The following is a 12,097-nucleotide window of genomic DNA, read 5'->3' on the forward strand; positions in this document are numbered from 1 at the left end:
TCCGCTTGGCCGACAGACAATACTTTTTGTTCATGTCCACGAAGATAATTGGATTAGGTATGTTCCGCAAAGCATGTTAATTCGTGGGGACTTGGATATGGAGCTTAATGGGAAAGATGCTCCGCCACCCACTCCCCTCGATGGGGCAGAACCTTACTTGAAAGTGATTGCGTGAATCAGTGAAGGGATGCCATGGCTTCGGTACGTACTGTAAGCATTAAGAGAGTCTCACAGACCACCACAAGTGCTTGTTGTGACTATTCAATCAGTCATTCAAGATCAGACTCTCCATTTGGTCAACTCTTACAATGTTTTAGAACGAACACCTTTTACTTCTCGCATTTTATCGGTCAACGTTTACGTCCAACGTTCCCGTGTTGTAGTACTCGGTACAAAAATGCCAAGCGTGGAGGGAAAAACTTGCGAAGAGCAATTTTATACTTGCCATATATAAACCCTGCGGTGAAATTATATATCAAAGCAAGTTTTCAAGGTGTCAATCATGCACCCTCGCAATTCTATTACAAGTCTGTTTGGTCGGGCGTAGGTAATCTGCATGCAATTTGGAGTTGCGATTTAGGTGTTCACTCGCTGTTAGACCCCAAAACAATATAATATAAGGAGCTACCTCAGAGTCGGTCAACCATATCATTAGGGTGGCCCCTCTTAAGATGCCACGTAAATTTGCTAATCTTAAAGAAGATGATGACACACCGATGTGCTAATCTCGGTGTATGCCCCCTTTCGCATTCGATCTTAAGTGTTCTGAGGAATAGATAAGAAAAAGAATGCAATTCCTCTATTGGCCTTCTCAAATAGAGATTAATGCTAACCAGTGTCTAAGGTCCAAGAACTCATAGCGATTGCAATGTTTCCTCTGTTTTCCTTCTCAAAATAAATAGACCCATTAAAGATTTCGATTTCATCCCAAAAGAAGGAAGGTGGCCGCATGCTGCATCGCACGTGGCAGCATCTTATAGGCCGCCTGCACGTATGTCATGCAGAACTACGCATGACGGCTTACGTGGTGACACGACAGGATGACGGCACCTCACCAAATTACACTCCGCGAACCCCGTATATTACGAAGTTGCCCCTTCCTCGAAGGGTGACTCGCGGATCCCATCCGCCAGAACGTAGGTTGATCAAATGCCGTCCATTAGGGGTGGGCACCACACCACCCGCCGCCACGGGTACGTCATACCTAACCCGTCGAATTAGGATGCTGATGATTAGCATTAAATTAGGAATAAAAAAGGAAACTTCCGCTGGCGGATTCCAAGCCTGTCAAGGATGGAACTGTTCGTCATTACGTGTTTGACTCTCTCTCTCTCTCTCTCTCTCTCTCTCTCTCTCTCTCTCTGTCTCCAAATCTCACATTTATCCTGACATGTATACCGACAGTACTATCCTCTACAATGCAAGAAATCACTTAAGACATATGTTTAATTATTTATTTGTTGTATCTCTTATTTTCAGAATTATCTACGTCTAAATTTTACCCTTTTAACCCATTTATTTGTTGCAAGAGATATGTGACAATTTGGTGCTAACGACGGCAGGCCACGAGGATGAAATATAAAGGAGGAGGATGAAGATAAAGAGATGCAGACATGAAAATGTTACCTGTTCCATGTGATTTTGGTTTTTTCGTTGAGGCCGAAAGAGAAAGAAGACAGAATTGAGGATGAACAGCAGCATGTTGAGGGGATCGACCATTGTGCCAACCAAAAACCCAAATGATATATTCAGCATGTTACCATTTCAAGGGTCAACTAGAAGGCGATACGATTCTCTCTGAATGAACAGGGTGATGACGAGACCAACCATTCTGAAGAGAATTTGCAACCGTATCCTTGGAGATAGTTGATCGGATAAAACATAAACCGGCAAATTTAGCAGAAAACAATGACAACAATTCTACTTATGTCCCCAAATACTCCATCAGGTCATCATCTTGCAATATGTCACCAAGGTCAGGGATCAGATCTGTGCTGCCGATCCTGATAAAATCTAGTGGCAGTGCACCAAAGGAATTGTCAACTAGCTTATCTGGTTCACCGTAGAATGGTTCATCTAGGAATAGATGCATCTCGTCGGTGACTGTATGCGAACTTGCATTAGGTGCCATCACATTTTCATAAAGATTGTTCTCTACGGAAATAATGCTTCTGTCAGACCTTATTCCATGATTAGTAATCGACATGGGGCGCTGCTGCTTATCTTGCAAGATGCCAAAGCCTCCTGATGAGCTATATAACCCATCGTTGGCTCCCGTATCATATGTGGTAGCATTCTGCGGTTCACTATTCCCAAGTCCTGGATATGGTAATGGTTGGCCACCGATATATATGTTTTCTGAAGCAACATTAACACAAGGGAAGCTTGCCAAGTTGCTAATCCCAGGTTGTGGTACCAGATATTGGCTTCCAGAATCTCTCTCTTGATGTGTTGAGTTGGGGTTCATACAAGGCTCGCGGTTGACACTTGGCCTATGATGAGCCAACGTTGTCAGAGCGGCACCATTCATATCTGTAGTAGCATTTCTTGTTTCCTCTGGCATGCGCTCACTCTGAGTGGCAACCATTTGCTTGTCAACAGATACAGCACTTCCACGAGGTCTTTTTCTCTTTGGCTGTTGGCTCGTTTTATCCTTGCTTAAACCAAGTTGATTGGAATTTTCAGCTAAGCGATCTTCTCTCGAAGTAGGTGTTATATTCCCTGCACAAGCTTGTGTTTCAACCTGCAGATTTATCCCATCATCTTTGGATGAAATAGATCCCGAAACATCTTCAAGGACATCAACATCATATTCATTGCTACTGCTGTTTGGCTCCTCGCTATCCCGCCTGTGACCACTATTCTCAATTACATGAGACATCCCATTATCACAGCAGAGTTGATTGACAGTCATTTCTTCTCTAGACAGAACTCCCAACCAGATGGAGCTCTCTTTGGCACTCATCTTATCCTGCAAGCATTTTGACTTCCGTACATGGGTTTTGATCTTTTCAATATCAGGAGACATATGCTTGATTACAGCTGTTAGTACCCCAACCTTCCACACCTTCTTTAGATCATGCGGCTTCTTATATGGGGGTCCTTGACCCTTTGGCAAGCCCAAAGATATCCACCATTCTTCATTACCAGAGGGCCACCAAGGTGGTGAGATGCCCTTCTCCAATGGGTATTTACGCTGTGGTGGATCACAGTGTTGCATCAATGATGATAGAAGAGATCCCAGCGTAGCATCTTGGAGATCCATAAGACTATGATGATGTTTGCTCCTGCTGTTCTGTGCATTCTGGGCAGCAAAATTCTCTACCTCGTATTTGGCTATGGCAGCAGGTCCATTCTTGTCAAACCTCACTTTCTCCTTCCACCAGGCTCTTATATTGTCTGAAGCACCACTTACTGGCTTTCCCTTTTCAGGAATGATTCCATAAACAAACCCACGAACATTACACACCTCCATTAGCTTCAACATATACTTAAGGATCCCATCTTGTGCTCTGGACATCTTTTTCCTACGAGCTTGGTCAGATGTATGCTTTGGCTTAGACCTCTCCGAAGCTGCACGTTCGGCGGCAAACTTTTCCCGTTCCTTGATTCTTTTAAGCTTAATTCTATCTTTCCACATTCTTCTCTCCAACTCCTCTGATTCGATTTCTTCATCGCTGACATCATTATCGTCGAGATTGTTATGCTTGACACCATCCACCTCGAAATTTGAAGCATCCCTGCTTAATTCCTGAGCTATTATATCAAGATGATCCATGATACAGGTGACCACTAGCCAACAAGCCTTGATTCACTCCACTCACAAACCTTCTTCTCCCCTGCTCATACGAGGCAGATTCAAAACCTATCAAGGGTTTATCCCACCAAAAGGAAGAAAACAAAATAAACTTCTGAAGAAGAAATCAATAGTTCAGCAGAATCAGAGTTTGTCATGCAACATAACTCCAGAATCCAATTCTAAGCTAATTCCAATACAAGCTAGCTACATGAACTCAGAACAAGGGACAAAATGAGCCTAAGCTGCACATGAGAGGAAAACAAGTACCAAGACAGGGAAAATTCATGAGATGAAAAGTCCTGAGATCAATCAACACTCTACTACCATTTCAGAGGATCTCCTCTGACTCTAATCTCTGTAAACAGCTTCTTTACAAACGCACCGACATCAAAGAAGAACTTAACATATTAAAAAATGCCCTCTTTCTCAATCATTCCAGTACTCATGTCTTAACGAACCAACATTACATCTCAATTACCATTAGACTCAAAAAGTTAAACAAGCCGGATTCGATCAACCACAAAAATTAGAAAATCACGTGCAAAATCAAGTTTTTCCATTTCTCTCCAACAAAGAAAAACAAAGAACCTTAGGCTATAATTCCTCCATGATCAAAGCAAACAAAACCCTCGATTCAAATAAGAGGCAAAAGCAATGAAAGACGTTTTCTCTTTCCTGATCGGATCAGAAGAACTCCATCTTTTTACTAGAAAATAATGATTAAAATAATCAATAATAAGAGGCATTTCACCGTGGACATCCGATCAGAAACCGATCTAGATGCAGAAGGATTCAAGCAAAGGGATAGCCGGAAAGGACCGAGCGATTACCGGACTGGGAGTCGGAGAGGCGACGCGTAAGGATTTATTTCCACAGGATGTGAAGACGCCGCCGCTCGTCGGAGGCTCCCGTTTCCGACTTGTTCTTCTTAGCCAGGCGACGCGAGAGACCGACACCGGGGATTTGGTCGCGCGGCGGTGACGGCGGAGGGATCAAGTTGGGTTTTGACCGAAACCGGAATCGAGCGGGCGCGTGGACCCTCTACCGCTTTATTCCCAGCCCACGATCGTCATGTTCCACGAGCCCAAAGACTCGACCACCGAATGGGGAATGCATCCCCAGCAACACACGCGTCCCACATGCTGCGGGGCCCGCTTCACCGCCCAATGATATACTCTACCACGAACGCCCTATTAACCCCGTGCAATGATAGCCGATATCTTTACTACTTCCAAATGCGACAAGCCAAGCAGCAGAGGCTGCTGCGTATCCATCCATCGATCGATTGGCTTCTTCCCGTCGCTCTCGAGTACATGCAGAGGACCAGCAATGCGGGCAGATGGGATCAGATTCATCGCCCCTAGGAGAACTCTCGTCTTGCCCATCACATCACCTGTACCTTAGCACGTTTTGTTTCTTTGGTTGCTTCGATTCGGCAGATCTATTGTTTGCGTCATCGCGGACACGATGACACCAAGACATATCATTGACCATCTACAGAGAAAAGGATGTTACCACGGCTACGGAAATAGATTAGCAAAAGGGCATCACAACATACTAATGCCTCAGAGTAACATAGGTTTCATACAGATGGATAAAGGCTATAAGATATTAAGCAGTCAGAACTACCATTCGGAGAGTTTTTGGAGTTCATGATGCTGTTCTTCACAAAAAACATCCATCCAATCCACATGGCCAAGGTTTCTTCGGGGTCTACAGAGACCAATGCATGCCAAGACTGGAATGGCCATATGACCTAGCTGAACCATGGTCAAGGCACTGTCCATTCTCCTGCAAAGCCAACTCCACCTGACCTGAGAAATGAGCATCGCTGGCCTCCGTTGCTCCTGCTAATCCCGCTGCGTGCTGGATCTCGTGCGAGCTAATCCTGCTTCCATGGCCTCTGAGCCCCCATGAGCTGGTGCCGTAATTGTCGGGGACGGCTGACTGGGCCATCGGAGGGCCATCAAAGGTGCTGCTGCTTGGCGCGATCGCCGGAGCACGGTTTCTGGCAGAGTTGCTGCTCCACGGATGAGTTGACAGAAGAGAGAGAGCACAGCTTGAGTCGGAGACTCCTCCAAGACATTCACCGGGTGGAAATTCCATGGGAGAGCAGAAGGTTGCTGCCGGTGGTGCTTGATAGCAGGCATGAGTGCCATGCATTGCAGCAGCACCAGGTGAAGTATCGAAGGCCACATGCCATTCATTGGAAGCCACCCGATCGCCAGCCCTTGCAGTTGGCCAAAGGTTTCTTGCAGTACTCGAGAGATACGGATAGCTGAAGTCCATCAAAAAGCTCCTGAATCGACTCGGATCTTCTGTAAAACAAAACATATTAGCACGACACCGGAATGCAGCATGTTTAGAAGGATATCGGCACGACAATATAGATGCAGCTGTATTGAGATGCTTCTGACCATGAACGGATGATGCAAGGCGCCCATAGCGTGATGCAAATGGACCGGGAGGTGGCTTCCTTCGACGCTCGTTATGCCCTGCCAAACGTCTACGACAGCTGCGCTTTCCTTGGTCAAATTCAGACAATTGGTGAAACCTGTAATAACATAGCCATGGTGTTTAAAAAGCAAAAAGTATTTACTGATTCAAACTTCCCGGAAAATAAACTGCATATTGTGCATCGAAAATAACAACAAATTAGGTCAAGAGAAATGTTAACACCAACTCTTGTAATTAACATCACCACCGTTCTCTAAGCCTTCTATCAACATAGGGAGGCCATGAAGCATAGCTAGCGCATATGAAAATGCTCTATGGAGCTTCTCAAATAAGTCCACTACTTGTTCTCAAGGCTCAACCTCATGTCAGTTTGTGTGAATCCTCTCCAATGTACTTTTTCTCGAGGAAAATGTACTAAATATTTACTATATAAGAGTGAATGAAGAAAATTCTAACTCACATTATTAATGGTGGTTTGAATCACAATTTGCATGAATTTGATAAATAAGTAATATTGTCAAATCCCATCTACAGGAAACCTTAGCATGACATGGATTGAAACTCCATCGAATGAGACAGCCATTGAGGTTCATGTGATACCAACTTAGCGGTGAAGGGTAAACAAGTTGATCTATGACTCTAGACCATGCATGACCTCATGCACTAAAAAATAAACCAGTGGTACAAAATGGATACTAGCACAGGGGAAATATTGTTCTCGTCTGGTTTAGTTACAACAATGTCAACCATCTTATGTTCAGTTCCACCTTTTCACATTCTAAAAGTCATGAGTTTAGTGAACAATAAATGCCAACCATCTTATGGACATATTTTATCCATCAATGCAATTAGGGACAAATCCAATGGAACACAATACTTGATAAATATCATTCGGACAAGACCATTTTATAATTCTTAGGATGAACAAAACAATAGATTGACATCACCTGTAATATTATATGACTAATTAGGAGTTCAAGCATAAGTTCATGATATTTGCCACAACTTAATACTGATTCATGGTCCAAGGCATCAGTTCCAGTTTGTTGTTTGTTCAAAATATAAATGCTGCTTCTATCAGCACTAAACTACCTAGTTTAACTTCCACATCATTTACTATGTGATTATTCTCAGAGAGCTCATGACAGCTTTAGGCAAAGAAAACAGAAAATGTACTGCTACTACGAATGATAGGAAAAGTATGATTTACACTGGGGACTCTAACACAACTCAAATATATTACAGAGGAGCTCCAAAATAAACCATGTGTCCTCCGCTGTTACAACTTTATTCGCAATTAAACCACTGATGTCTTACCAGAGTGATCGTGTTCTCCACCCAAGAGAATAGGTCGCGTGCTAGATATTCTGAAAACTATAACATTACCCCCCTCAGCATGAAGTTTTATCAATACAAATTTGTGTCGGTATTAATTGTTGAGTAAGTTTTATTTCTTGGGTTTTCTTTGCTAACAGATAATTCACATTATGTAATAGGATTGGATGTTTATTAGGGAAATAAGTAAGCAATTAAAATGATAATCCAGTATCAACCAAGCAATGTAAAAGACAAAAATCAGCTAAATTTGGAGTATGAAAGTTTCCCTGGTCAGGCAGCCAAGATCAAATGTTTCTTGACGGAACTTTCCTGAGCTAGAAATAGACACAGATACATGAGAAAGGCTGGTAGATTTTTAACTTAAAGTCTTGTGGTTTAATTATTAGTAGGGAATCAGAAAATAACTAATTTTATAGTGTTTTTTTCTTTTTAGTAAAAATTGTGGAAAAAGTTTGTCTTTGTATAAAATTCTTGGAAGCCGACGACTTATCTGACTACTTTTTTGTTAACAAAGTTTATGTATAAGCCGGGTGGAGGAGTCCAACATGGTAGTGCAACAGCAGCAGAGTTAAACTGAAAGAGAAGAGGGAAAGAAAGAGTGGGAGAAAAGAGAAACGGGTAGTGGTGGTTGGTGGTCTTTGGCCAAACACATTACATGGCAGTTGTATTGCCAACGAGTAGAGGTGCAAAGATCTAAGAAACATAATACTTTTTTTTTGCTTGCAACTCAAAGCATGAAAATATGTGATAAGAAGTAGGAAATAAAAGAGAAGATCCCGAGTCAATGGAATAGGACCACCAACAAGAAAAAGAGAAAAAGGTAAAGAAAACACTGACATGATACCTCTCTTTGGAGTCAATACATAATTTGAAAGACAATCTGAAAGAATCCTGCCTTCCAAAATACAGCAAATGGGTATCCTATCATACGGTTGGACTAAACTGACGTTTCATGTATTCAAAAGGAAGAAAATACGAACAACTGCTGAAAACAAATAGCATACGGTAGCAGAGACATACCAGAAGCAACTTAAAACCATGAAAATAAAACAAAAGAAAAAGTAAAACATGTGAACAACTGCTCTTGTTTGAGAAGAACATGTGAATGACTGTCTGATTTTGAGAAAAATGTGTGAACAACGGCCACACCGAATTGTCACAGAAAGGAAAACAGGTTAATCCACTGACAAATGCTGTAATCAGAGAGAAGACACAGAATTGGTCAAATCAATTAAAGAAGAACCCTGAAGTCAGGCCCCATTTCTGACACGGGAATCAATTTATAGGCTTACCCACAAATATTATTAAAATCATTAGATTTAATAACTTGATCATAAAAGATTCATATCCCTTCTTTTGATGGATCCATAACTGCAAGAAAAGAGATTAATTTTAACTTGGGCTTTTGGTTTGTGACCTAATGACTCAAGCAGATAGCAACAGATATCAATGAGAACAGCATTGGAAGTCTTACTTGTCAAATTTAATAAACGGACAGAGAGGCAACTTCCAGATAGACTGTCCCACAATAACCAAAATGGAAGTGCATACTAAATGTTCTGAAGGAGATGACTGACATAATAGGGACACATGGGAATCACAAATCTGAAAATATTACCGTGGATTGAAACTCAGTAATACGTATTAAACTGAAAAAATGATAAAGTATAAAAAGAGGGGAAAAAACATACAAAATCCTGTGACCAACATCCTAAATACTCATCAGTGAGGCTATTTGGCTTGGATGGAAGGCACCATGGGCCCTAAATGTTTATCCCAAAATCAAAATATTTATGTGAAAACTTCTTCTAAACCGACTTCCTACTCCGAACTACTTATCCCAAATCCTCCATTCCCAAGTTGGCCCCTGCCACATTTGCAAACGCTTCACACTCTCCCAAGCAAATTTTTTTTTCGAGTGCAAGCTGTCCCAAGGTTCTTGGTTACAAGAAACTCACCCCTCTGCTTTGATTCAACCCTTCTAGCTCTGAAGCATCATTGCTTGATCGTTATGCCATATCTGGCTAAACTGAAATAAAACCTGTTTTCGCAACCCTCAGGCCAATCCCTCATTGTTATGGAGGAAGGTGGTAATATCCACCAATGATCTTCTCCAATTGGAACTAGATCTGGGGGGAGCATCTCCAAATCAATCAGCAACTCTATCATCTATTATCCTTCCGGATCATAACTTCACTCTCGAATGCAATGGAGAACTTTTGCTTAACTCTTAAAATGCTGGTTGCGGTTACGTCCTCAAGGACCGACATGGAAACAAATTAGCTACTGGATGTTCCCCTTGTCACGTGGCATCTCCAACACATGCTGAAGGATTTGCCATTCTCAAAGGCTTACAGAAAGCTTAAATGCTGGGACTGCACAACATGCGGCTTCTCTCCGACTCCTTGAACTGCATTAGTTTCGCTTCTAATATAAATATGGCATCTTAGATCTTTGTTCCAGGGCATTCTGAATCTAACCGATGAGGTCACTCTAGTCCAACTTTGTCACATTCCTAGAGGCAACAATGGTGAGGCTCACATCATCTTTCTACTAGGGGACTCAGCACTAACCGGGAAAAGTCACCTCTGCAGATGATCTTCCCCACTTTTAACTCTTCTGTAATTAGCCCGGCTTTAGTAATACACAGTCTTTTTTCTTTTTTTAAAGAAAAAAGAGAACAACGTAGATACTCAAATGCCACAATATGAAACAAAGTAATAAATCCAGTACCAATAAATCATGCAGACGAATTAGAGAAGACTAACCAGAAAGCAACAAATAAGAGGGACAACATAGCCTGTGTAAATGATGTTAAGCATTCTATACAGACAGACTCGAATTCAACCCAACAAATAAGTTATTATCTGATAAAACATATTATCAAGTGGCAAGTTCACAGGACAACGAAGATGATCTCTTTTTTCGAACAACAAGATGCACATACATGAACTGTTCAATCAAAAGGCAAACAGGAGAATAAATGAAATTGCGATATGAACTGAAAAGTAACTTCACAAGCATCCAGAACTCAGAGTCCGAAAAGGCAAAACACTCCCAAAAAGGTCCAATATCAGCCTGCCTAACAGTGTCTGTAGGAAACAACAATAATAAAGGTGAATCTTCAAGTCATTATGATTTTTGCTTCTTAGAGGTCATTATTGTTGGCAACAGAAAGCCCAAATTCCCATGAACTTAAAACAAAGCCTATAGATTAATAAATCCCAAACCTAACACATGAAGCCGACAAACTTAGAGCAACAGCAAGCGAATTCCTTATCAAGACTCGCTTGGAAGAGGGCTTAACCCACGAATCAAGATCAAGATCAACATCTATCTCACAAAGTTTTATCCTGAAAACCAGATTCAGAAGGGGGGCATACTAAAAGGAAAAATATTTTTTCGCTGCCTCTAGGAAAACACAAGGCCTACAAGAACAAAAAAAGATCAAACAGGAAGTAAATCTTGCCTGCTACACTGCTGACAGAACCTCTGCTCCAAGCCTGCAACTACGACCTTAGGCGCCTTCGAGTGCATCCCACAAACCTTATGCCTACAGTAGTAAGCCTTAACCCCCGTCAGATCGACATTGCACCCCTCCACTTGGCACCTAGGCGGCTGCTGCCCCCCACCTTGTGCCACGCCCTTCCCCTTCTTTGTCGGAGGCGGTGGCGCCGCCGCCTCCTTCGCCGGAGCTGTCGGTGCCTTGGAGGAGCTTCCGCTCCCACCACCACCATCATCAAAGTAGATCTTTTGCCCAAACTTGAGCCCATGGAGAGCATCACTGGCGCCACTTAAGGCCCCAGAAGCTTTGAGAGAGCTTGAGTCCATCCTCACTGTTGCAGCTCTCCCTACAGCCCATCCATGGACTCACAAACCAGAGGGAGACCTAAAACAGGGCAGTTGGCTTCTTTAAAGAGAGCAAGTGGGGCTAAAAGAAGGGTTTTTGTGTCTTTCTGCTGCCTCACAAAGCTGCCACTGCCATATTGAGGAGCTATTTGCTGCATAATACCATCAGACTGGAAAGTATTCAGACAGAGAGATTGTGCCTGTACACTTATTTACTATATCCTACCCAGGATGAACAGTGGCAGTACTCTTACGGTGTTCTCCGAATAGTGCTCCTTTGCGCGAACACATTTTACTCTATCCTACCCAGGATGAACAGTGGCAGTACTCTTGCAGAGTTCATTCTGCGAACACATTTTACTTCCTTCATATATATATATACAAAACATATATTTCCCTTGAGTTTTCTGGGGGCTGAGGACTGTGCATGTCTTGGAAAAGCAACTTTTGGTAGATCTTTGTGCTTTTGCTCTGATAAGATAAGATGTGCCTCCTTTCTTTTCCTTTTTATAATATGGAGTTGTGTGCCTGAAGAGAATCTTATTGGTGGAGAATCTTTTTGGAAGGAGCTTTGGATTTGATTGAGGTCGCTCATGGGTCTTCAGGTTCTTGGACTTTTGCTGTTACTCACAGACTCCTTGGGAACTGACCGCA

The 12,097-nt window shown here is 42.4% G+C and overlaps 2 protein-coding genes across 4 annotated transcripts; both read right to left on the reverse strand.

Annotated features, from left to right (window-relative positions):
* Window positions 1-1,306: 1,306 nt before the first annotated feature.
* Window positions 1,307-4,830, reverse strand: LOC135620222 (ETHYLENE INSENSITIVE 3-like 3 protein). 2 transcript variants are annotated; one of them, XM_065122986.1, is made up of 2 exons: window positions 4,630-4,830; window positions 1,307-3,839 (listed from the first exon to the last, which is right to left on the reverse strand). In XM_065122986.1, exon 2 carries the CDS (start codon window positions 3,776-3,778, stop codon window positions 1,925-1,927), a length of 1,854 nt encoding a protein of 617 aa, XP_064979058.1. In that variant the 5' UTR covers window positions 3,779-3,839; window positions 4,630-4,830; the 3' UTR covers window positions 1,307-1,924. The 2 variants fall into 2 exon arrangements, with proteins under 2 accessions (XP_064979058.1, XP_064979066.1); XM_065122994.1 differs by having other exon boundaries at window positions 1,307-3,865; window positions 4,630-4,825.
* Window positions 4,831-5,306: 476 nt separating this feature from the next.
* On the reverse strand, window positions 5,307-11,716 carry LOC135583030 (squamosa promoter-binding-like protein 14). Of its 2 annotated transcripts, XM_065123015.1 has the most exons (3): window positions 11,064-11,690; window positions 6,217-6,353; window positions 5,307-6,117 (listed from the first exon to the last, which is right to left on the reverse strand). In XM_065123015.1, the coding sequence occupies exons 1-3, from the start codon at window positions 11,423-11,425 to the stop codon at window positions 5,513-5,515; spliced, it is 1,104 nt and encodes a 367-aa protein (XP_064979087.1). In that variant the 5' UTR covers window positions 11,426-11,690; the 3' UTR covers window positions 5,307-5,512. The 2 variants fall into 2 exon arrangements, with proteins under 2 accessions (XP_064979087.1, XP_064979079.1); XM_065123007.1 differs by having other exon boundaries at window positions 5,307-6,353; window positions 11,064-11,716.
* Between the last annotated feature and the right edge of the window lie 381 nt (window positions 11,717-12,097).

This window comes from Musa acuminata, chromosome BXJ1-3 (genome assembly GCF_036884655.1).
Source record: "Musa acuminata AAA Group cultivar baxijiao chromosome BXJ1-3, Cavendish_Baxijiao_AAA, whole genome shotgun sequence".
Classification (NCBI taxonomy): domain Eukaryota; kingdom Viridiplantae; phylum Streptophyta; class Magnoliopsida; order Zingiberales; family Musaceae; genus Musa; species Musa acuminata.